Source organism: Triplophysa dalaica, chromosome 13 (assembly GCF_015846415.1).
Source record: "Triplophysa dalaica isolate WHDGS20190420 chromosome 13, ASM1584641v1, whole genome shotgun sequence".
NCBI lineage: Eukaryota > Metazoa > Chordata > Actinopteri > Cypriniformes > Nemacheilidae > Triplophysa > Triplophysa dalaica.
In genome coordinates, this window is record NC_079554.1 from 6,930,701 (window position 1) to 6,957,472 (window position 26,772).

The 26,772-nt window shown below is 39.9% G+C and overlaps 1 protein-coding gene and 1 long non-coding RNA gene across 9 annotated transcripts in view; one reads left to right on the plus strand and one right to left on the minus strand.

The window, feature by feature from the left end:
• The first annotated feature begins 8,420 nt into the window (after positions 1-8,420).
• On the plus strand, positions 8,421-11,124 carry LOC130434136 (uncharacterized). Its single transcript, XR_008908647.1, has 2 exons — positions 8,421-9,885; positions 9,965-11,124. It is a non-coding gene; the product is annotated as an uncharacterized LOC130434136 (long non-coding RNA).
• suco (SUN domain containing ossification factor) overlaps positions 9,076-26,772 on the minus strand; it is a 49,322-nt gene continuing 31,625 nt past the window's right edge. For 4 of the 8 annotated variants that reach the window (XM_056764093.1, XM_056764092.1, XM_056764088.1 and 1 more), the window contains 13 exons: positions 26,663-26,683; positions 26,314-26,369; positions 24,853-24,944; positions 24,514-24,579; positions 22,169-22,252; positions 21,301-21,418; positions 18,090-19,328; positions 17,920-18,007; positions 15,663-15,767; positions 14,359-14,507; positions 14,187-14,278; positions 12,940-12,995; positions 9,076-11,866 (listed from right to left, as the gene is read on the minus strand). In XM_056764093.1, coding sequence (XP_056620071.1) covers positions 11,342-11,866; positions 12,940-12,995; positions 14,187-14,278; positions 14,359-14,507; positions 15,663-15,767; positions 17,920-18,007; positions 18,090-19,328; positions 21,301-21,418; positions 22,169-22,252; positions 24,514-24,579; positions 24,853-24,944; positions 26,314-26,369; positions 26,663-26,683 — 2,691 coding nt within the window. In that variant the 3' untranslated portion in view covers positions 9,076-11,341. The remainder of the gene's footprint in view (positions 11,867-12,939; positions 12,996-14,186; positions 14,279-14,358; positions 14,508-15,662; positions 15,768-17,919; positions 18,008-18,089; positions 19,329-21,300; positions 21,419-22,168; positions 22,253-24,513; positions 24,580-24,852; positions 24,945-26,313; positions 26,370-26,662; positions 26,684-26,772) is intronic. The other 4 variants (XM_056764090.1, XM_056764087.1, XM_056764091.1 and 1 more) reach the window with 3 other exon arrangements.

Below are 26,772 nucleotides of genomic sequence, written 5' to 3' on the forward strand. Positions count from 1 at the left end.
CCACTCATACTAAGGGGCATATTCTTGATCTTGTTTGCTGCTCTGGTATAACACCTTTTAATTGTATTGTTTCTGATCTATCCATATCAGATCACTTTCTGGTGTCAATTTGTGCCAAACTGGCCATCTTTAAAGCCTGGCTCAGACTACAGGAGTTTTAAAATCCAAACAGATTTTAAATCTGGTTGCAGCTCACACATAAGGAGAATCTTATCAGATTCTCTTATGTAAAATCCTAAACCTGGCTCAGACTACAGGAGTTTTAAAATCCTGACAGATTTGAAATTCACGTTGCAGCTCACACATAAGGATTCATATCAGATTCTCTTATGTAAAATCTTAAACCTGGCATTACATCTACATTTGAATCTCTTTTTCAAGCACTACAAAATAGGTTTGCCCTTTGTAAACTTGCATTTATGAATGTGAAATGTCCAGAGAAGAAACCTTGGGGGTAAAGTTGTGTTTATGAATAAGACTAAATGTAGCAAGTTCAAAAATAAAAATTAATTGATTGGATTTTTTTATTTCATAATTGCACATCCAAAGACATTTTAAGACACCGAAATACAGGATAATATTAAGATTATCATACCAACGGAAGCCTCTTACGTCATCTCACCGGGAAACAGAAGTAAACAAAGCGACATCGCAGTTAATTTCACGTGATCTATTTGTCCTATTATGAAAAAAGTGTATTTCTACGATAGATGAAGGAAATGCAGCGGCTATGCAACAGGTCTTGAGTGTGTAACTGTACCCGTTTAACTGTACTACGGCTTATCCGCGGTGAAAAGCAGATGTTTCGGTAGCAATTCAAAAGTAAGGTATTTATTTATACGTTACTGTAGCAAAACTGTAGCAAGGTGTGTAACAATCAATCCTGGAATTCTGTGTCTTTGTCGCTCTGAATGATTCTCTGTCTGTCAGTCCAAAGCCGCTGAGACTTATTTTAAGCAGGTGATGCTATAATGCTTTTTTGCTAGGGCTGAAGTTATGACTGTGCTTTAGGCGAGCCGCTTAAGTTTAATGTTAATAAATAACGGAAGAAAACAATTGTCGCCGCCGAACTAAGATGAATGTCAATGTGATTATAAGATAAAAACAAACACATGAACGCATGTTATATGTGCGCATATAGTTAAATAACAATCTGTTGACCGAAACTACAAGCAGTTATAAATATGTTGACCGTTAGCAGTTAATTACGCGGTACATTTAAAACCGACGTGACTTCTCCCTGCAGCTCTTGTTCTTATCTGTGCGGTTGTGGTATATTTTTGAGGATACATTATAAAGACGATCCTCCATCTCCGCTGTACAACGTACCCTTGCAGAAGCTTTACCTCCGTCACTTGTCGATCTGTCTCTCATTGGCTGTAGCGAACGTACCAACGTCCTCAGCCCGATTTAAAATCCTAAATATCAAACATGTTTGATATGATCGGGGCGGCTAAGATTTCTCTCGGAGCAGATCGGGAGTTCTAAGATTCGATCTGTGAACGCCTCACATTACGTGATAATCTGGGCCGATTCTAGGGCCCGATCGCGTTTCTAGGCCCGATTTTTTCAAAGATTCTCGGGAGGGGAAATCGGGGTAAAATCTGGCCGAGAATCCTGTAATCTGAGCCAGGTAAACTTGTGTCGCCAGATTACATTCCGGAATATTAAGAACATTGATGTGCCTCCTTTTGCTGATGAATTTACCATCCTCTCCAGTAACTCTGATTTCTCTACTGTTGATGAACTGGTAAAATATTATGATGATGGACTGAACATGATTTTAGATGAATTTGCACCTATGAAAACTCGAACTGTTTCATTTGTACATTCAGGTCCTTGGTTTACACCTGAACTGCGTGAACTAAAAACTAAAGGCCGTAGGTTAGAGGGCTGTATCTCAGGTCTGGCCTTTTTGTTCATAAAGAAATGTATGCTGAACATATTCAAAATTATAAAAATTCACTGACTAAAGCTAAATCCGATTTGTCATGGTTCCACTATCATGTCATGTTTTATTCTTGTCTCAAGTGGAGCCATGGCATTGCCTGATGGTTTTGTGTGGGGAGAGAGGTTTTTGACAATGACGGTCTTCCATACTCTCCCCGAGTCGCGTGATCATTCCTACCCTCCTGTTTCCTAGTTTCTGTTAATTACCTTGCCTATAAAGAGTCCTCATGTTTCTTTGTCTCGTTGCTCGTGCATTGTTTGATAGATGCTGTTTCTGTATGCTGTTCTTGTTCTTGTTCACGTTTGCTGTACCCATTGGTCGTTGTTCCTGTACCTGTTCGTCATAGTAAGTCTAGTTTAGTCAGTGTAAGTGTTTTGTTGTTAAAGTGTTTGTTTTGTTAGTTTAGTCAGTCAGTGTCCTTTGTAGTTAGTTTATATATAGTATCCTGTCCTGTTTTCCCCCCACGTGGGTTTTGTTTTGCCTGTTTGTTTTGTTAGTGTTTATGTTTAATAAAACATCTGTTTACCATCTATACCGTCTGTGTCTGCCTGCACTTGGGTTCTCACGCCATGTCTCACCTTGAAAGTCATGACAGAATGCACGAGCCCAACAGAACCCAGCAGGCAGCCAAGGTGAACTGCTTGCGGTCCCGCCAGGCACGCCACCTCTGCGGTATCCGCCAAGGAGATGGTGATCTGGGGACCTACGTAGAGAGGTTCCTGGATGCCGCAGAGGAGGTGGTCTTTGGGGAGGCGGAGCTAGCGGTGTTGTTCAGCCGCGGCCTCAGGGATCCTCTGTCGCCGGCGGAGATGAGGATGCTGAGACCGCTGGACTTCGATGTCGTGTGGCGGTATGCCACGAACAGGTCCGAGTCCAGGGTCCCAGTACAATCCTGCTATCCATCTCCGCTGGCTGCTATTCCAGAGGGTCGTACCCTGCAGGTCGGGGTTGTGGGCATCACCGTGCCCTCCGCCTCAACCGCAGCAGCTTCACCACCACCGACTGGTCTCCGTGGCAAGCGGGGGAGGAGAACTTCCTCAGGGTCTTCCTCTGAGGCCTCCATCCCGGAACCGGCTTTGCCCTTTACCTCCTTCCTTCAGCCGACCACCAGATGGGTGGCTCGGCTGAAGAAGAAGAGGCAGCGGAGGTCAGCCGGGAACCAGTTGGTCCCGAGTCCTGTGGTCCCGAGTCCTGTGGCTACCCAGTCCTGTGGCTACCCAGTCCAGTCCTGTGGCTACCCAGTCCTGTGGCTACCCAGTCCTGTGGCTACCCAGTCCTGTGGCTACCCAGTCCTGTGGCTACCCAGTCCTGTGGCTACCCAGTCCTGTGGCTACCCAGTCCTGTGGCTACCCAGTCCTGTGGCTACCCAGTCCTGTGGCTACCCAGTCCTGTGGCTACCCAGTCCTGTGGCTACCCAGTCCTGTGGCTACCCAGTCCTGTGGCTACCCAGTCCTGTGGCTACCCAGTCCTGTGGCTACCCAGTCCTGTGGCTACCCAGTCCTGTGGCTACCCAGTCCTGTGGCTACCCAGTCCTGTGGCTACCCAGTCCTGTGGCTACCCAGTCCTGTGGCTACCCAGTCCTGTGGCTACCCAGTCCTGTGGCTACCCAGTCCCAAATATTTTTTGGGGGGGCGCTGTGGGAAGGTGACGGTCCGTCCGGCACCGAGCCCGGCCCAGCAGCCGCCGGAGGTCGCTGATCTTCCAACCCTGGTCCAGCCCGGCATTCCAGCCGTGGTCCAGCCCTACAGTCCTGCAGGGGACTAGGACAGTTCCCCCCAGGACTACTCCTGTCAAGCATCCTGGGGCTCCGCGCCCTGGCGCGTCCCCAAGGGCTGGAACTTCCCCACCCAGCCCTCCCCCTTCTGGACTACCCATGTTTTCTTGTCTGCCCCCACCCCCCCTCCCTTGTTTGTTATTTTTATTATCCCACTCCAACCCATGCATTATCTTTTCGTGTTTGCCTCTTGTCATGTTTGCCTTGTCTGTCTGGTTTTTGTCCTTGTCTAAGTTAGTCTTGTCTTGTTAGTTACCCCTTGGTGAACACCTGGAGGTGTTCATTAAAGGGGGGGCTTATGTCATGGTTCCACTATCATGTCATGTTTTATTCTTGTCTCAAGTGGAGCCATGGCATTGCCTGATGGTTTTGTGTGGGGAGAGAGGTTTTTGACAATGACGGTCTTCCATACTCTCCCCGAGTCGCGTGATCATTCCTACCCTCCTGTTTCCTAGTTTCTGTTAATTACCTTGCCTATAAAGAGTCCTCATGTTTCTTTGTCTCGTTGCTCGTGCATTGTTTGATAGATGCTGTTTCTGTATGCTGTTCTTGTTCTTGTTCACGTTTGCTGTACCCATTGGTCGTTGTTCCTGTACCTGTTCGTCATAGTAAGTCTAGTTTAGTCAGTGTAAGTGTTTTGTTGTTAAAGTGTTTGTTTTGTTAGTTTAGTCAGTCAGTGTCCTTTGTAGTTAGTTTATATATAGTGTCCTGTTTTCCCCCCACGTGGGTTTTGTTTTGCCTGTTTGTTTTGTTAGTTTATGTTTAATAAAACATCTGTTTACCATCTATACCGTCTGTGTCTGCCTGCACTTGGGTTCTCACGCCATGTCTCACCTTGAAAGTCATGACACCGATTACTATTCCAACATAATTGGAGTTAGCAATGGGAACTCCAGGTCTCTTTTTTTGGTGGTAAACAATATTCTGAAACAATCTGATTCTTTGCTATCTGATATGTATTCCACTGATTTATGTGATCGATTTTTTACTTTTTTTGCATCTAAGGTTGAAAATGTACATCAGCAACTACTTACTGGTACTCTCCACATGACTCCTGTCAGTCTATCACTCACGCACTTTCCAACTCTGTTTTCTCTACTTTTACACTTCCAACCACTTCAGAGATAGTGGGTCTTATAGGTAAATCTTAATCTTCGACTTGTCATTAGACCAACTACCAGTCTACCAACTTCTTTAGTGAAAGCTTGTTTACCAGCCCTTTTGCTGTTGATTACTAAAATTGTTCACGCTTCACTTTGTTCTAGCTTTGTATCTCCATCTCTTAAATCTGCTATTATTACACCCATACTTAAGAAACCAGGGGGTGATCCATTTAATTTTGACAATTTCTGTCCAATTTTAAATTTACCATTTATTTCTAAGGTAGTAGAAAAGTGTGTTGCAATTCAAATTCATGAACATCTCTCCAGTAATAACTTGTATGAACAATTCCAATCTGGTTTTCTTCCCCAACATAGTACTGAGACTACTCTTGTCAGAATAACTAATGATCTACCGTTGGCAGCTGACTCCGGGCTTCTAACCATACTTGTCATTCTTGACTTGAGCGCTGCCTTTGATACTGTCTCACATAAGTACACTGTAAGTCGCTTTGGATAAAAGCGTCTGCCAGATGCCTAAATGTACATAAGATACTTTTTGACAGGATAGCTTCCATTGGTATTACTGGCACTGCTCTGTCTTGGTTTAGGTCATATCTATCTGGAAGCAGTCAGCGTATTCAATTAAAAGGTTTTAATTCAAGAATATCGACAATCACCACTGGTGTTCCCCAGTGTTCTGTGTTGGGCCCGCTTCTTTTCATTATCTATATGCTCCCTCTTGGTTATATTATAAGGAAATATAACATTCATTTTCACTGTTATGCGGATGACACCCAACTTTACCTGTCTGCCAAACCCACCGGTTCAAGACACTACTTCCGCATTTGTCCAAGACACTGTTGTCTACGTCAGTAAAGGCGGTAACAAAAGGAAACGATTTTCTCACAATTTACAAGTAGGAAACATTTGAGATATTGTAAGTGCTAAGCGGAACAGATATATTACACTCGCTTAGTGGTTTTGGAATATTTTATTGCAAAATTGTTACAAATCGCACCTTTAATTGTTTCAACTTTGTGGTTTACAGTTGTGTGTGGTTTACAGAGATTTTATTTAGTCTTTTTTAGTTTTCGTATTCTTTTTTTTTATCACATAAAAAGAAGGTGTTTTGACCTGCATAGATGAAGAGGCCCTGGTGAGATGGACAAGGGAAAAGAGTCTTAAATGAAGAAGAAAAACCCCCTGACCTGAAAGGAAAAAAGGAAAAACAAGTCCAGGCTCAAAGACACACTGTTAAGGGAATATGAATGCTGTAATATATGCTGTGAATATGTAAGTTCCTTGGGTCAAATTTATTTAGCCTTTTAAGTTTACAATGCACCCATAGATGTCTTAAAAATAATTTTATAAATTGCAAATCAGTGCACACTGTTAGACTCCCTGTACGCTTGTCCAATACTGACCAGACAATGCATTTAGGTAGTTGACGGTTTCTCAGTATGTACTGTTTATTTCTAATAATAGATAAGTGCCTTCTTATTCATACTTGATTGTTTTAAATTTGATATTTTTTAAAACCTTTGTATAGCACTTATATATTTTTGTTGTTTTCTCAGCTGCCAGCGCTCCAGACAATCTGCTGATGTCTCCAACCTTCAACAGACAACTTAAAACACCTGTTCCATATACACCTAACTACCTCATTTCGACTACCCTAAACATCTTATTTTATAAAAAATATATTGCTTTCAAAATATTAAAAGAAGACTTTATACAAATAAGAGACTATTGTGACTAGAAGGCCAGTGGCAAGTCAGCGTCGCCATTCAACCAGAGGAAAAGGGTGAACTTGTTCTTGGCACAGAGTGCATTGACTAACTAGCGAGTGACTATCAAAAGACACTTTTCACCATTCCCAGGACCCTTACTTCTTCCACACCTTAAGGCACGAGCACCCCACGATCACAAGGGAAAACAGAGGAGCTATCTTCCCCACGGCACTACTCACCTTGTTTTACTGGTTGTGCCTTTCAATAAATCACCCTCCAATTAAATTTGGAAATACTGTGTCTGTCTTGTGTTCAGCCCGCCACACTATTAAAATGAACACAATTAATTAATTAAAAAACTTAAACTCTATTCCTTGTAGACCTGTCCATGTGGGCTATGCCGATTGTTGTGTCCAAAAACAAAATGTTATTTTTGACAAAAATAATATTACCTGTAACGAGCTACATTACACTTATTATTATTTTTTAAATATATAATAATACTTTATAGTAAAAATATATAGTATATTAATAATATGTACTAGTATATTTTCAAATTAATTGCAACAAAACCAACCACGAAATTACAACACTCAATTAAATTTTTCAACATTATTTTTTAAGTGAATTCTTAAGTGTATACAGTATATATGTAATGCAAGTAATATCATAAGTAACAGTAAATTATTTACAAATATAGAGTAATCCCTTACTTTACTTCTTTCACAGTTTTTCAACAACAATGGTCTTGCTACTGGACGAGCCAAGAGTCGAGCAAGAAACAGATGTGCCTGCATCAAGATCAAATCCCAAGCCACCCCGAGAAACGTAGTTCTCTGTTGGGGAGTTAAATTGCACTTCTTTTTGTTGAGCCGTAACCCAATGCACCTTATATGACCAAGGACAAATTCTCAATGCCGTTCGGTATAATCCTTGAATACGACAGAAAAAGTGTTTATTTGCATATACAGGTGCATCTCAATAAATTTGAATGTCGTGGAAAAGTTTATTTTTTTCAGAAATTCAACTCAAATTTTGAAACTCATCTATTAAATAAATTCAATGCACACAGACTGTAGTAGTTCTCTTACTTGTCATGATTTTGGCTCACATTTAACAAAAACCCACCGATTCACCTTCTCAATCAATAAAAATATGGTGACATGCCTATCAGCTAATCAACTCAAATCAGTTGCAAAGGTTTCCTGAGCCTTCCAAATGGTCTCTCAGTTGAGTTCACAATTCTACTCAATCAAGGGGAAGACCTGATCTGATAGTTGTCCAGAAGATAATCATTGACAACCTTCACAAGGAGGGTAAGCCGAAAACATTTATTGCCAAAGAAACTGGTCGTTTACAGAGTGCTGTATTCAAGCATGTTAACAGAAAGTTGAGGTGAAGGAAAAAGTCTGGAAGAAAAAGATGCACAACCAACCGAGAGAACCGTAGCCTTGAGAGACTTGGCAAGCAATATCGATTCAAAAATTTGGGTGAACTTCACAAGGAATGGACTGAGGCTGAGGTCAAGGCATCAAGAGCCACCACACACAGACTGGAGTCTGGAGGAAGGGTGGAGAAGCTAAGAGCCCAAGTTGCTTGAAGTCCAGTGTTAAGTTTCCACAGTCTGTGATGATTTGGGGTGCAATGTAATCTGCCTTTTGTAGGTCTACATTGTTTTTTGAAACTAGTCACTGCACCCGTTTACCAAGAACTTTTAGAGCACTTCATGCTTCCTTCTGCTGGCCTGCTTTTTAACGATGCTGATTTCATTTCCCAGCAGGATTTGGCACCTGCCCATACTGCCAAAAGCATCAAAAGTTGCTTAAATGACCATGGTGTTGGTGTGCTTGACTGGCCAGGAATCTCACCAGACCTGAAGCCCATAGAGAATCTATGGGGTATTGTCAAGAGGAAAATGAGAAACAAGAGACCAAAAAATGCAGATGAAGCTGAAGGCCACTGTCAAAGAAGCCTGGGTTTCCATACCACCTCAGCAGTGCCACAGACTGATCACCTCAATGCCACACCACATTGAGGCTGTAATTAAAGCAAAAGGAGCCCCTAATATTCTGTTACCCCTTCTAATTTGTTGAGATAGTGAATTGGTGGGTTTTTGTTAAATGTGAGCCAAAATCATCCCAATTTAAAGAACCAAGGACTTTAATTAAATCCACACAGACTGAAGTAGTTTATTTAAAACACGAGTTTCAAAATTTAAGTTAAATTACTGAACTGAACTTTCCCACAACATTCTAATTTATTAGGACGCACCTCAATGCAAGATGATATGTAGACATCGCCTTACATTATATACTATATATTCGTTACGAAAACGCCTCAAATTAGGATAATGGATAAAAAAAAAAAATTTATATCACCTATTATAGGACTATAATTTCTTAACCATTCTTTCAGTAACCAAGGGCATAAGGCAGCAAAAATGAGAATGCATGTTAGTAGTTGTAAGCAAAAGCACTAATGGATGTGTGCAACACAATAAAATGCAAGCACACTAAATAAGGACAACAAAGTGTTTATTTATAAATTCACAGTTTCTAATGGCACTACACTGCTGTAGGTACAGTTGTTCCTGGAAAAAGAAAAGAAAATACTGTGCAGCTCATCCTAAGATGATCAGATTTCATTTGGGCGCCACCTAGAAGTTTAATAAATCACGTGTTGACCACTAGTGGACGCCATACTAAGAAAAGCTTGGGGACAAAAGCACTTATGCCAAGCGTGGTGTAAAAAACAAAAGGCATGTGTAGTTCTCCAAAGTGCAAGGGAGAGCCTGCGCAGAGGTCTCTATTCACTGGGGCAATTCATCTCCAAATATTACTCAAACACACCAACTTGAGAATACATCCATACATATACACAAGTTCCACAAATAATCAATTAACATTCAAAAATATGAAGGTAGTAAAATGAATGATGAAAGAGGCCGTCGCCCCTGAATGTAGAACATGTCTCATGGATATCACAGAGATGGTCCACTGCACCACCCCAATATTTCCCTTTTATTTAAATCACAATGTCAATACACATGCTTTATTCACCTACAGCCCACAGTCAGATAAAAGGTCAATGACGGGATCATGTAAATGAAAAATGACAGCCATAGATGACACAAAGTACACAGACCATCTGTGGAAAAACTGCACTGGGGGTTTCAAATGGTACAGGTGCATTAAAAACATCTTAAAACTAAATGGCCAACATAAACACAAACATCAAAATTTATAAAGCGTGTGTTAAGAGGGACGTGGAGTGTGAAAAGTTAAATAAGAAATAAGTACATTGTACATTGTACATGCATACAATCATGTATGTGGGCGGCAAAGAAATAAGCCGCCCACATACATGATTGTATGCATGTACAATGTTCGCACAACGATACGTTTAGGCATTCTTTAAATTCACCCCAATCCAGTAAAACACAAAGCTCATCAGAACAGATCCAGTGAGGAATAACAAATCACATCCAGCTTCCGAATCACAGAGGTCCTTTTAAAATTTGGAAGGACATCACATTAAAAGCAGTAGTATTTATTTGGTATTTATTCTTTTCTGAACAGAAGTGGACATCTTAAATAATAAAGTGACTCAGAAACTCCACAAAAACTAAACGGAAAACTGAGCAAACGATAAAGAACAGAAAGATGAGTTTGTGTAACAGTACCACGTGTCTGTATCACACATAGGATGAATCTTGAGGGATCTACATATGGTTGGAAGGCCAATGCAGCTTGTTTGTGACATGACCGTGAGCTCATAGAGCCCAGGTCACATTTAAATAAATAAATACATAAATAATGGCCGCTAAAATATAAGCACAAACTCCCGTGTACATAAAGTGTGTATGTGTTTTGGAATGACAAACTGGCCTTGCTCAATGTTGCCTGTGCTTAACACACAACGTCACCATACTTGAAAACTCAACATGTGTAAATAGCAACGTGTGCTTGTATGTATATGCATGTGTGTTCAGGCCCAGCCTGGACTTGTTGGTCAAACCGCAGTGAACTTCAGAAAAGAAAACAGATGTTCCCGACCATAATCAGGCTTTAAAAGACTCAAGTAAGAAAGAGAAAATAAAGACTGTATTAAAAACACAAGACTGGATCTGTTCTTCATTCTGCTCTGTTCGCTGGAATGAATCCATGTGCTTTGTGACATCACTGGTCCCACAAACCAATCACGGTAAATGACTGTAGTGTTACACATTCACATGTACAAGACAAACACTAATTAAAGAGTACAAGATGAAGGGAAATGAAGACTTGGGGGTCATGTTATCAAAGAAGGTACGAAGGGTTGGAGACATAATGGTCATCATGGCAGACTATAGGAGCAACGTGTTGGTTTTTGGAGGAGGGGCTGCCTGTATCGCGGACAGTTCACAACACATTCTGGCCATAGTGATATTGCACCACCGGTTGGCCACATTTTTTTATAACAACAAACCTCAAGTCTTATTTTTTCCATGTTCATCAGTCCCCAGAATGAAAATAAAAAAATCTTAAAGGGAATAATGAAAGGATCCTTCGGGTGGTCGTTTGTTGTGAAGATTTTCAAATGGCTATAAAGGCACATAAACAAGAGATCTCAGAACCAGGATGCGGTGACGTGAGAAAAGATGGAAAGATAAAGAAGACGGTACGACGTTAAAATAAAAGTGAAACAAATAAGCAGCATGAAAGCGTGCAAAGGTCAGTCCTTTCCGCTCTTTAGACGCAGCGACTTCTCTTATTGTCAGACTTTCAAACCAAGCAACAAAACCTCAAACTCGTCCCGTTACAGCTGTCCTTCCAAACGCAGCCACGCCCAGTTCCCCCTTTCCCTTCATGAGTTCCTCCAGAGTCGGCATGACGCCAGCCGACACAGGAAGCGGTGCGTGTAGTATCACTCCCCTGCACCGTTCCTCCTGCTGCTGCTCAGCATTCTTAGACCGCCGCCGTTTCAGAGATCTCTTCTCAATCTTGCTCTTGACCGGAGAAAAGGTAGGCAGATGCTCTCTGTTACAGCGAGAGGGGTCGTGTCCGTTCAATGAGGGGCCGTGTCCGTTCAATGAGGGGCCGCTGCTGTAAGATTCCTCAGACAGAGTGGAGACTGAACTCTCCGAGCTGCCCTCTGACACAGCGTCCCTGGATGAGGAGGTTGACACGTAGCTGTCGCATACGGAGGGCAGGAACTGAAAAGAAGATTCGTCGTTGCATTTGGGTTTGCCGTTAACGACCGTCACCGAGGGGACGGAAGCCTGGAGCGTCTCCACTTTGTCCACTCCTTTTGTCTTGCAACGTTTCTTCTGTAAGACACAGATAGAAAGAGAAGTCGACATAAAAAAAAGCATTTGGACAGAATTTGAATTGACATATTATTAAACACGATGATGAGCTGAATGAGTATGACGGGACAACAGATCAAAACAGAAAATGAGAATATTATTTATGGATGGTAAACATGTGCGGGGAATACATTGGAGACGATACTATTTAATAGACTTTAATGTCTTATAGAAAGTGTAACAATATGTACATCAAGATATAAGGATTAGGGCTGTGTATTGGCAAGTTCCTCCCGATACGATACATAGCAATATATTGTATTGTGACACATCTATCGTGACACTTCAATACGATACACATTTGCAATATATTGCTTTACTTTAAATAGAAAATGTAAAAAGTAGAGCTAAAAATACGACATGCTGTGCACCACCTGGGGTTTTCTGTAAGGATAAGTCTAAAAATATCCCTTACCTATGCAGAGTGGCCATAATGTGCTATGTATGGACCTTAAAAACAGAGGTTTGGGTTCCCAAACTGTGGATTGCGTCCCTCAAGTGGGTACCACAGGGGAATAAGGTGGGTCTCTTAAGTCACATGGCTGCTGTGGTGCATTACAGTTAAAACAATGAACATCGTTAGTTTAAACCACTGGTTCATCTGTGCTGTAAATGCGCCGGTGTCATATCTGTTAAAGCACAACAAATGTCATTGTGACTTTTTCGAATAAACTTGTCGTCTAATGCACTGCAGTAGCCAAGTGACTTACAGCCTTATGCTCACAAACAACATTTCTTTTATATAACTCATTACTTCATGACTTATTTTTGAGACCAAAGCACACTCACACATTAGCTCTGGAAGCTTGAAGCGTTCTTATATTTTTCGGCATGCTCACTTCCACTTAATTTTGGCCATATGTATATGACACGATTTAAAAAAAATATTGATAGTAGAGGTTAAAAAATAATATTGCGATAGCTACATGTATCTATATATGTGCACAGCCCTAATAAGGATACATATTTTATTGTAATAAACAGTATATCAGTGCTTTTGAAACACGTCCCAGTGGCCGAAACACACTCCGTACCTTTTTCTCTGGAGAAAAGCTTAGCGGTTCTACAATGTACAAGTCATCAGGACCTACTAAAGAGGGGAGAGAGGGGGCAGGTTAACGGAATGGTATGGCAAACAAGAACACAAGCATGACAGCACTTGCAAGTAGTAACTCGCGTTAAACAATGACATTTCCTTCTGTTATTCTCTATTTAGCCCACCTCTGTGTTTCAGTCCTTTCGTTTATTGAACTTTTGAAGCTGCAGCCGAATAGCTTGCATAATGCCATTTTTCAGAAAGTTGATGGTCAGGTTTTCATTTACATATCAGTTCTATGTCATGAGACAGTTGCCTGCTGTTACTACTTGCAAATGTCTAACATATGCCAGCCAAAAGCATCATGTGCTAAAAATATCCAACCTCTGCCTCGTGAAAACAAACAACTGTCCACGCACGACACACACATACACAAGCCGCTGCAAAATGTCAAAAGAATAAAAGCAGGGAAAAAAGAAATGAGGAAGAACAGGAAAGATCCAGCATTTTGTGTTTAGGCAGTTATGACTGTTTATCTTCTCTGGATGCGCTAGCAGACTTTCAGCAACAGTTTTGGACTGCCAAAACGACTTAATTACTATGAAAAATACAACGCCAAATAATCAAAAAAAATTTTTACATAAACATTTGCACTTTGTAAAATAAAGGGAAATACCCAAAAGTAAATGTATCAAAAATGTATCTAGAAATGTAACATTATTTGAAATTTATTTCCAGAATTTGCATATGGGTCAAAGCCTATGCACATTTATTTATGCACATAAATATTTATTTTTTACATTTTAGGTTGGTTAACATAACAGGGTCAAATGTTCCTATACATTCATAAACTAATATGAGGCAATACTTCGCTCTGACATTTGACTGCAAAATGACATCGTGCTCCAGTACAGAACACAGTGATATTGAACTACCATCAGACATGGTGAAACCTGTGGACTCAAAACTAGTTCAAGCTGGAAAGAGATCTGGCTCTCTTTGAGGCATGAAATACAAAAGCCCCGATTCTTCTGGGCTGCTAAAATGAGAACATTCAATGTAAGCTACACGTTCAGTGGGCAAGTGTGATGTAAGTGGGAATACATCTCAGGTTCTCAAGCTGTGAGGAATAAATATGGCACGGTTGGGTATTTGAAAAGATGTGAAATGTTACACAGTGAGACATTAGAGAGGGAAATAGACTCAGAGAAAGAACAAGAGAGAGGGAAACAAAGTGACTCTTACCTTCTGATGTAGGTAACTGAAATGATTTGGAACGAACAAGAGGGTAAGACACCCGTCGTTTCAGACTCATGTCATCGTAAGAGGAAAAGCACCTGAGAAAGAAATTATATATGTGTGCTAGGGCAGTGTTTGATGTTTATGAGGATTAAGTGTTATACATGCGTTGTTGTACCTCTTAGGGCTGGGGTAGTGGTTGCTCATGGGAATGGTTGGGCTTGTGTTGTGATTGGGAGAGCTTTTACAGCACTGCATACAGAGCAGTAAACCCAACGTCATACACAGAACCAGAGACAACACCAGATAACTCTGCCTATCTGACACCTGAAACACACACAATATACAACAGCTATTAGTATAAATACAATTCATATTTATTATATTACATCACTATACACATATTTACACAAAATAATTTACATATCTTTACATTGTTTGATGTATTGTGGGTAGCTATGTACATAGATAATTATTTTTCTTAGGTTGTTGCTGTTCTGTGGAAGTGTATGTAAGGAGAAGTATATAATACGACTAATATTTCTAATCTCATTGATTACATGATATAGCGATTAATTAATCGCACATCACATTTGGGGCCAAAATGTAATTTAAAGCAACTATAAGACAATACAGAAAGTAGCAGATGTTCAGAAGCTAAAACCGCCATCATTTTGTTTTTAATAGGCTGAAATATTATTTGTATATAATTAATGTAAATAAATGTAAATAAGCAGAATTTTCTTTTGGGGCATATCACCAATTTATTAGTTTTGTAATTATTATAAACATTTTTGTTTTAATATTGTTAAAATTCTTTAAAGAATCAAAAACTGCCAGTAGGTGGCGGTAAATTAATTCATTGGATTCACTAAATTCTTTCCGAAATGAGACATTGATTAATTGATTCACTCAAGAAACATATTAATTTAAGAACGAAACCATGCACAACGCTTTTCCTGAGGATTTCTATAGGTAATATTTTCGTAAAAAATGGAAGAAAATCGACAATGCTTTAGAAATTAATATTACAATATATTTTTTATTTAACTGTATAAAATCAACATGACATGTGCGCTCTTAGTTTTCTGGACAAAAATAGCACTCGTATGATATGTGCAGGTGTGATTGCATAACTAAATCAATATGAGACAAAAGCTCATTCAAGGTCATCATTTTTGCTCAGATATCTTTACTTTTGGGTTCTTTCTAACAGTATTCTGTACATTATATCACGCAGTAAGTTGTTGCAAGCATTATATTTGTCACCAATCAACTGTAGCCTATGAAATGTCTAGGTCGGTTGCGTTAAGAGTAAATTGTAATTAATAAAGTAAGACGCACAGCCCTAAATATTACTTATTAGAAGAAGATAATTACTAAAGTATGGTGTCGATTATGATCATATACATTACTGGGTGGTCTGTAATGGTGCCATTAGACAGGGAAGGAATACGATAAGAAATATCCATGTTTGTATACCTCTCTCTGTAGCTCAGCAACAGTTGCAGACAGGTTCAGCATGATGTTGGTGGCATTTTCCAATTGACTTTGTAAAAACTGTATAGACTCTGTCTGTTTCTGGTCCTGAACACACACAAACACGGTTAGCAGAGTTATAACCATTGCATACTGTTCTTGTGATATCTCAATATTTATGGTAGGTGACAAATATACCGTACGTACATGTGTTGTGTGACATAGTTAAAAAAATGAATCTCTCTTAAGCTATTTTATATTAAAAATATTAATATTATAAAGCAATGTATTATTACCAGTTTGATTTTTTAATTTTGCTGTCACCCCATAGGACACATTTACGGTTTGTCAACTACACTTATAATAAAAAAATAAACGTAGTGTGTGCATAAGTTACACACCACAAATTTATAGTGAATCAACAGTTATGTAGGGATCATGCGACGATGTATTGCGTGCTCATGCTGTAGTCACGCCTCCCCTGAACGCATTCGGGGCTAGCCTGTTTTCGGAGAAAATTGTACAGCTGTAGCAGTCTTTTAAAAATGTGATCAAACTAAATACGCAATACTACTGTACAGGTACTCAAGATTAATATGAGATTGGCAGACACTGCGTGTTACATCCACTTTAAAGGTCCAGTGTATACAATTTGCAGCATTTAGTGATGAGGCTGGGAATTGCCCCTCCCCGCTCCCTTTCGATGCACTACAGTGTAGTGTTGCCCAAACCGGTTCTGGAAATGTACCGGTACATGTTAGATTTCAAACAGCTCAATACCAGAATTTTGCTTGTTTTGGTACTAGAAACGCTGCTGTTCAAAAGTTCACCGCTATGCGGCAGTATGCCACAGAACTGACGCTAAACCGGCGACATAGAACTCGACGAATCTCTCTACAAGCACTTTTGCGACCATTAAAACAGACACTGTGTGTGATTTATCACAAAATCGTGCCTTTCTACTTTTGTAGAGAGATCTTTAGATTGTTTTATAGTGTCAGGTATATTCTATATGCTCCGATGCGTTTGTAAATCCCCATTCAACTGCATACATAGCATATATAACGTTATCTCGGTTCCAGACATCTCATTTAGCTTATTAATCATCATGACGTTCTCTTTCGCATCTTGTATATGTTCATATAGGCCTACAGTCAAATACACACGATGTTATTTAAAAACACAAAATATTTACACAAGCACAGTCCGCGGTGTTTTAAATGTAACATTATATCCGCATCAAAAAAGAATTGGCCTTAAAGTGACATTAATATAATAAATCTGTTAACACATATTAATGAGAAAACGTAACTTTTTTAGCTTTATTTTATTTATAATAGATTGCATATTTATGTTTGACAGTGAAGACTGTGCAGTGTTTCGTTTAAATTAATCATTCAGTATTCATCTTAAATGCTACTGTTAAATAGACTTGTCATGCTACTTGAAACATTATTGTTGTTAAAAATGTAATTGTTCATACAGTATTTGTGGGATTATGATGATAAATCTATATAACCAAAGCATTTTCAGTAATACAGTGTAAAAATAAAATTGTGCTATATAAAATATTAAAATAATATATGAAATATGCATTGAAGCAGTTACAGCAGTTTCATGCAGTCTTAATATTTTTTCAAATAATTTATTTTGGGTTATTGATTACCTATGGTACTGATATTACTGGTATTAGATTCTGGTTTTGTACTAAAGCCAACTAAAGTTGTTGATACAGAACCTAAATGTCGTAACATTTTGCTTCTTTGCCGAAGGAGATAACGCCTTTACAAAACACGCTCTGTAGAGCAGGTTGTCCATTTAGTTTTGTCCGTCTGCAAATATAATCTTTCTTTAAGTTTAAAAAGCAACCGAAAATGATTCTTTATAAATATTTTGACTAAAAAAAGTGTTCTAATCTCTTTCAAGGCATTGTATATTTCCATTATTGACGTGTAAATTCCTTAAAAGGCCCAGTTTGAATTGCAAATGCATTGTGGAATATGCTTTTACCCACAGGATTTTGTGACACTATGGTTTACTTCTCAGCTAATGATGTCATAGCTAATATGCATAATTGTGACGACATTGTGCCAAATTTGCATTCACACTAGTGTTGGCACTTCAGGCTTGTTTTGGTTGTACTCACAATTTTACTTTCAATGGATACCCAATAGTCACTAGATTTTTTGCTATTTTTTGAACCGCCCCCTTATTTAATAGGCACGGGTCAGAAAAATCTATAAAATTGATTGATAATAACCTGCTCCTCTGCGATTCTTGAGGTGTTCTGCAGTTTGATGATGGTCTTGTTGAAAGCCCGCTGCATCTCCTCCATCTGTTTACGATACCTGAGCGACAGCAGCACAGATCATTCAGGTGACAGTCGGCTAATACGTTTTAGTTTAGTAGCACGCTTGAGTGCGTGTGTACCTCTGACTGAGCTCCTCCAGATATCTGCTGCTGAGAGACATGTTCATCTCCAGCGCTTTGATTCTATTATTCAATCTCATGAACACGGATTCTTTCTGATTGGACCCATGCACCTGATTCCCATTGCCGTTTACGTATCCGTTTTCCGAAGAATGCTGCTGTTCCGCATAAAACTCTCCGACGGTGCGGTGTGGGCCAGTCTGGCCGAGCAGAATGTCGTCTACGGTCTCCTCCTGTTGAGAGGAAGGGGTTTCGGAAACCTCTGAAACCTGGTGGGCGTCATCCACCCCTGCGGCCTTACCGTTGTCTGAGATGTCTGGAGGTTGGAATGGAAGTTCGGTAGGAGGAGGGATGTCAGCAGGGCGAGTGTGGGTTGGCAGTGGCTGTACTGGCAGTTCATTGGTAGGGGTGGGGAGCTCATGCTTGGGTGGGTCTGTCTCCGGGATGTGAGGTTCAGAGGTGGTGGACGTGAGGATGGAGGAAGCGGCATTTTGAGTTGGGATGCCGCTGGAGACACTGACAAGGGTCTCTGGGGTGTTTTCCAGGTACTGCGGATGCTGGTCTACAAGCTCCTCCGTGGGCAGGGGTTCAGGGATGTTTTGGGTGGGGGTGTCAGACAAGCTATGTGCAGTAAAGGTGGAGGTACGGCTGGGTTCCAAGACAACGGTCTCACGTTGGAGCTCCTGGTCGATCGCCACACCTTCGCTAGAAGGCGGAGTCAGAATGGACACCGTTTCAGTTGGGGAGATGACTTCGCTTTGCACCCGAGAGGTATGCTCTCCTTCTGCAGGTTTCTCAGAGAGTACAGGAGGCTCTTGAGTGGGGGTGGTGGTAGTGAGAGAATGCTGAGGGGAACTCTGAGTGTCCGTGTCAGGATGTGTGTGCTGTGCTTTGTGTCGCCTATCTCGGAGCTGACGGTCTAGTGCTAATGCAGCCGAACAGTAACAATAAAAGTATTCGTGTAAAGATGCCAAGCAAGACAAAGTTGAGAGGTGACCGCAGTAAAAGGTGTTCTCTCTCTCCCACACTTCAGCTCGCCTTTTCTCCTCCTCTCTATCCTCCTCCTCCTCCTTCTCCAGCAGGGTCACGGTTTGCTGGGTGGCCTCCTCATCTTCCTCTCCTTTGATGAGGATGACGATGCGGCTCTCCTCAGGTGGAGGAACAGAATCAGGTTCAGGATCGGAAACATCTACTTCGTCCTCTTTTACGTGAGTGGGAGCCAACTCAAGAGTGTCCAGTCTGAAGCCGGAAAAAAAAAGACCAGGAAATGTAAAATTCATTTCATTATAAACCACTTATATAATACATAATAAAAGTACAATATATAGTGACAGAATGCTTTTAAAATGAAATAAAATATTTAACTTATAGTATGATTGGTTATTTATTTTGCTTTGTTATAAGTTGGACTAGGGATGTATACAGTGCATCCGGAAAGTATTTACAGCGCTTCACTTTTTCCACATTTTGTTACGTTACAGCCTTATTCCAAATTGGATTAAATTAATTATTTTCCTCAAAATTCTACAAACAATACCCCGTAATGACGACTTGAAAGAAGTTTGTTTGAAATCTTTGCAAATTTATAGAAAATAAAAAATGAAAAAAGTACATTTACATAAGTATTGACAGCCTTTTCTCAATACTTTGTTGAAGCACCTTTGGCACCAATTACAGCCTCAATTCTTTTCGAGTATGATGCTACAGGCTTGTCACATCTATTTTTGGGCAGTTTCTCCCATTCTTCTTTGCAGGACCTCTCAAGCTCCATCAGGTTGGATGGCGAGAGGTGCACACCCTTTTTTAGATGTTCAATCGGGTTCAAGTCTGGGCTCTGGCTGGGCCACTCAAGGACATTCACAGACTTGTCCTGTAGCCACTCCTTTGTTATCTTGGCTGTGTGCTTAGGGTCATTGTCCATGTTGGAAGATAAACCTTCGCCCCAGTCTGAGGTCCAAAGCGCTCTGGAGCAGGTTTTCATCAAGGATGTCTCTGTATTGCTGAATTCATCTTAACGTCGATCCTGACTAGTCTCCCAGTTCCTGCCGCTGAAAAACATCCCCACAGCATGATGCTGCCACCACCATGCTTCATTGTAGGGATGGTATTGGCCAGGTGATCATCGGTGGTGCCTGGTTTCCTCCAGACAAAGAGTACAATCTTTGTTTCATCAGACCAGAGAATTTTGTTTCTCATGGTCTGAGAGTCCTTCGGGTACCTTTTTATCAAACTCCAGGCAGGCTGGTAAGTGCCTTTTACTGAGGAGTGGCTTCCGTCTTGCCACTCTGCCATACAGGCCTGATTGGTGGAGTGCTGAAGAGATGGTTGGTTCTTCTAGAAGGTTCTCCTCTCTCCAAGGAGACATGCTGGAGCTCTGTCAGAGTGACCATCGAGTTCTTGGTCATCTCCCTGACTAAGGCCCTTCTCCCCCGATCGCTCATTTTGGCCGGGCGGCCAGCTCTAGGAAGAGTCCTGGTGGTTCCAAACGTCTTCCATTTACGGATGTCCAATCAACTGTTTTTACCATAGGTCGACTCCAATCAAGTTGTAGAAACATCTCAAGGAAGATTAGTGGAAGCAGGATGCACCTGAGCTCAATTTTGAGTGTAAATGGCAAAGGAGGTGTACATGTGCTTTTTTATTTTGAATACATTTACAAAGATTTCAAACAAACTTCTTTCCCGTTGTCATTATGGTGTATTGTTTGTAGAATTTTGAAGAAAATAAGGAATTTTGGAATAAGGCTGGAACATAAGAAAATGTGGAAAAAGTGAGGGCTGTGAATACTTACCGGATACACTGCAGATGTACATCTTCAAGTTCCATACATCCCAACTACTTTCATTTTTGTTAATATCTTGATTACACTTTCAAATACTGAAGCCTGCCATATACTTGCTTCTTGTAACATATTTCATGTTCAAAGGCAATCTGCAGAATTCTAAAGGCTTGTAAAATCTAAGCAGACAACAATGCAAAAAGTCCCAGATTAACTTTGGTCCTGGTTATGAGGCACTACACTTTATAACCTTCTTAATAAGCTCATACTGTATTTAAAAAGAAGTCTCAGAAGTTTGCTTCGTATGTGAGCAAACAGTTCAAACCGGTCTGTACTGGAATATTAGCTCAGGGCTCAGTATTGAGCAAGTGTTTGGGGTTTTTAAGTGCGTGATTTGGAGGGGGTGTGTGTGTATATAAATGGTAAACTCACACAGCAGGATGTTCAGTGGGAGTGGGCTCTGGCATGAGTGTGGTTTCTGTTGACGTCTCTGTAAGGGTTTCTGTTGACGTCTCTGTAAGGTTTTCTGTCCCAGAGGAGGCGTTTCCTGCTGGAAAAATTAGTGTTAGAGAAAGAGCAGACTTTGACAGCGCATGAGGGAAAATGAGAATGTGAAAATCGGTCTTGACAAAAAGGGAGTCATTGTTTAGTCTCTATTATGAAACACACATCCAGCATGTGCCATTAACTAGAAACATTTGAGGATCTCTGATAGCGTAAATTGACAAAATGCTTGTCATGGTGTACATTTATTCAGGGCATCTAAAATATTGTAGAGACAGCCTTGAACTAACAGACATTCTGCCGCTATTGAGACTTGACAAATAATCTGAATTATTTATGAAAAATGCTACGTATCTAGTCAATCCCACCACAACCGCATCCTTCAAAAACTGTAGACACACATTTAAGTGACTCGGAGGCTGCAATCTAAGGGCCACAGTAAAAATCTAGCCGGACTGCCTACGGTTTTATGATATCGATCGACAGAGTGTCTTTTAAATACATTTCTGCATTTAGCAAAGCCGCATCCTTGTTTGAACAGCTTTTTGTTACAAGTCTCTATTAGCTAATACACACACACACACACACCCTGGGAGAGTTTTGTCAAAGACATGCATTCAGCGGCAGGCCTCAAACTTCTAGTGCTGTTGGCACAGAGACAGCCTTTCGCTAGTCACAAACAGCTGCCAAGCAAAAAGGAGCAAATAAGTGGACGAATGCTGTGCTGGGGAGCTAAAGAGACTCTGGGTCATAGAGATTTCAATATCCAACCACAAGACAGAGATTAGATCTGTACCTTCAATTTCAACTCCATCCTCCAGCTCTGGTTTCCCTCCCAGCACATTTGCTGCGATGTTATTCACCATGTTCATGATGGCATCTTAAAAGAAAACAAACCCAGAGGAGAATATTACAAATATGATATCTGTATGGTGAACGAAATGACTTCATTCTCGAGCTGTGGAAACTGGGCTAAATGTCATACAAACTCACAGGCACATATATAACACATACATTACACATGCTCATGAGCAAACAATGCAGGAAACGACATGACAGAGTATGTGCGTGTTTGGCAGAATATGTGTAAAGGGGAGTCATTTACACGGAAGTCATCAACTTCCCTGAATGTTAAAGTCAGTACAGGCTTCTAAAAAGACTTTTAACTGGTCTCATTGTAAAAACCTTTTCTATACTAAAACCAGAAACAATACTAAATAGCTCATAGAGACACTGAAACATCATACCATTCGATAACACAAAAAAAATATCATAAACATAATTGTGTCCTCTTCTACCTTGGACAAAGCATGATTTTAACATACAAATGGATTATTTTATTGTTTTTTTCTGATAAAATTCTCATTACCGTAACACGGCCTGACTTGTCTGAGGGAATTACATGTTGTAATTTCAACAGATTAAAATTGTATCTGTCTGATAAAACAATTGGACGTTCAATTAGCTGTTTTCAAACGACAAAATGAAAAGATACAAGAATCAGTGACAGAATATTAAAGTATAATAACAATAAAGAAAGCGTGGGAAAAAAGGAAGTGTCCATGACTGATAATATCATCCTCCGTAACATTTTTAAAGGACTGTTTACACAAACACACCAAAAATATTTAAATCAATGTTTGATTTTATTAGAGAAAAAAAATCTGTCTACCAAGTAAACAGATTAAGTTATATTTCTCTAGTCAAAAACGTAATATTCTCTTCTCACACTATATACATTACTTTTTTAACTCATTCGCCGCCAGCCCAGTTTTTTTACATTTTCACCCAACTTTAATGGCTCACAGTACATTTTCTGTAAAGAATATATGGACAAACAATATGTCAAATGAAAGAACAGAGTCTCAGCTTTTAAACAAAAGAAACCATATTCTTCTATCTTCATTTGTTTGTTTTTTATCACTCCGTAGATGTGGGTAGGTTTCTTCAAAAATGCATCATTTTGATTAAACAACTGAGATAATTAACGTTTTTGTCAAAGATTCCGCCCAGATTACACTCCGAACAATCATTACAAACTGCTAAAACATATAGGTTCTAGGTTCTGTACTTTTTCCCAGTGTTGTGTAATAGCACCACCTGTTGTAAAACAGTACAAACACTGATTGCCATAATAACTCGTCTTTGGCGGGAAACGTTTCTTTTTAATGACGAGATTAGTTAATTCTCATCAGCAATACAGGTAGTTTTCTAAATGTAAAATCTTTACAAATATACCCTTTTATTAAAGTATAGTGCATTAATGTCTTATTAGTAAAATTAGAATGATTTATTAAAACTCGCTTGGGCATGATGGCATCGCTTTGGGGTTGACAGTTTAAAATAGTAACTGTAATGAGACTTTTTAAGGCCTCTTTTCCAAAAAATTTTTTAACTGTGTTAAACTGTAAAAGTTTAATCAGGAAATGTAAGATGTTTAAAAAACATGCCTTACTAAAAAGATGACTTGTGTGCATTTTGAGACAACACAAAAGCAATGATGTATTTTAAGATATGGCAGTGCAAGTTGTTTTCGGTTTGGACCGCTCCAGCATTTCCTTTAGTCTAGGACTAGTCTAATCCCTGTCCGGGAAACCGCCCCTAAATTGAATACAGAATTAAAGCTTCAAAACACATTGAACTAGTCCTTTTGTTTGTTCTTTGATTAACGTTGGTGACAGGAGGCACAGCAGCAGGTTTAAGAAAGCGGACCCTTTAAGAGCTGAAAGAGAACTAAACATTGGTGCGCTGTCTGACAGATTCTGAAAGAGATTCACTGACGCAGCCTTTAGCTGTGACTGTATACACAGTGACTTAGCATTTTCCCATGTCCCACAGCAAGAGGCTGTCTGTCTACACTGAATGCGTCAAAGTGGTTTAAAAGCCTTTACATAAATAAGAGTGTGATTATTTAATGTAACGCTACACAAAGGAGTTAATTGCATTAAATATTTTTACCCGGTTAATCTGAAAAAAGTAATTGCATGCGTTAACAGCCCTCCTTTAAACATATCATACCTTGTTTTTAATGAATAAAAAGGAAATTTGTTGATTCTAGGGTTTTGAAGAAAATCATGTTTGACATCTTGAAACCAAAAATGTATTATAAGCACAGGCAAAATAAATAGGAACAGGACATACTTGTAGCAGAGCCCAGCAGATTTTTAGATGTCTTGTCCTCTGATGGCAGGTAGCCGGGTGGATAATCTGTAAAATTAAGACAACATGATTAGCCAAATGGACACAAAAAAAAGTGGACGAGAGAAAGCAAAAGACAAACAATCCAAATGTTCTCATAATATAAAAATGGTTAGAACGTCACAATAAAATGTGTTAGTCTTTACATCACACTGCCTAAACTTCCCCGACAAGCAGCAATGTATAACCCAGGTAATGTAATGTAACGTTTTCACTATGTAAGGCCGAAGCAAACAATGAACTAAAAATGTATGTGCAAGAAGAGAGAAATCATGATTTTACCATAATCTTCATCCAGATACTCCGATCTCTCTGAAGTGTACTGAGAGTCGGCAATCTCATCATACTCCTCAACCATACTGGTGCCAAAAACCCTGATACACAGCAAATACAGATGACCAAAGAACAGATCAGACACTTGATAAACAAATCACTGTAAACTATTTTAGGCATTGTTTACATACTTTTTTGAATTCCTAGTGGCTAGTTTTAGATATCGTTTACACGAGAACGTTTTCAACTATAAACGGAAAACGTGTTATGCGTTTCCACGAAAACGCCGTTTTGGGAGAATGAAAATGCAAACTTTCGATAACGGGTCTCAAAGTGCAAGTTTTCGAAAACAATGGGATTTTCATTTCCGTTTAAACTCTGAAGGCCGCGTTTTCCAAAACGATGACCTCATACGCAAGTATTCCCCAAACAGTAATGGCGGCCTCCATTCTTTATGCTTGCCCCCAATGACATACTTATTATTTCTCCAGCAGAAAGTAGATTAACTGCAATACTACAACCAGCGGAGACATGGTATTTATATGCACTTTACTATAAAACACACTTACAAATGTAATAAAAGCGATTTTAAATTAAAACAGTGTATGCGGAAGTGCGCAAGCAGGTACGGTTCCTTCATAGCACAACAGCGCCATCCACTGGCCTGCCATACAGAATACATCGTTTTTATTTGTTTACCCGGATCCATGTAAATGCAGATCGTTTTGATCACGCTATCATGTGTACGTAAAACCTTTCAAAAACGCAAAGGGTAACCTTTTCCGTTTTTTATCGTTTGCACGTACTCTTAGAAGGGAAAGACATAGAAAAAGAAAGATATCCAGTAAAACAGTCTCTGTAGAGGAGAAGAAAGTGGCAATCTGATGAGGCATTATAATAACATGCATATTTAACTGATAAGATGCTTATTGTGACTCAAAATTTTGGACCTGTTAAATGTCAACCGAATCAATCCCTTTGCCTTCTAATACTTGGGAAAATGTTTTGTTTTTTCCTCTTCGTCAGTGGTGTTCTGCTTGCCTCCTGCAGTATACAGCAATGTCTTCTAGTGGGAGAGTACGTCTCTCATAGTATGAGGCCAAATCAGTCACTTCATGGGCCTCTAACCAAGAGTAAATCTCATGCCAATGCAAACGGCCCAGAGAGGAGCCAGAGGCGAAAAAAGATTTTAAAACCTCTATAAAATGTGTGTGTACTTTACTCAGAATCATTGCGATTTTTAAAGGGCGCTGCAAGTACATAATCGTAAATCAGAATTTTATATTCTGAACCTTAGTTTCATCACAAACTACACTATGTTACAGACCTTAGCTATCTGACAAAGCTCATAGTTTTCGGGTTGTGAAGTTTATTATGTATTTGTTCTGTAATACGAAATGCACGAGCCAGGAAATAATGTTGCATGATAGAAAAATTGGGGATGGGGGTGGGACGTTGTTGTCACCATACCTGATCAGGCTGAGGGGACAGAAGTGTTCAGACCCGAAATGGGAGAGCAGCTCGACCTACAGAAGTGACGAGACAAGCATGCTTAAAAGTAGTCAACACGAATAATCCACCTCCACAATACATTTTAGATTTGCCCAATTCAATACATTTTAGTGATGTCCCAATAATACCCAACAAGATTAGTAAGAATGAAGTGCTGTGGTATTCGCAAAGTATAAAGTTTTCCCTGTTAGTGTGAGTGATGTGGCACGTATAAACACGCGTGTGTGTGTATTTGTGTGTTCAAAAAAGTGTCACGGCAATGCACCTAAAGCAGCATTCACAGAACCTGAGAGAGAGGAGCGCTAACCTTTATATACTTGATGAACATCTGATGCAGGAGCAGAAGACAGCAGAGAAAAACAGAGAGGAAGATCAGTATAAGACTTGATACATGCTTAAGAAAGTCTTGTTCTTCTT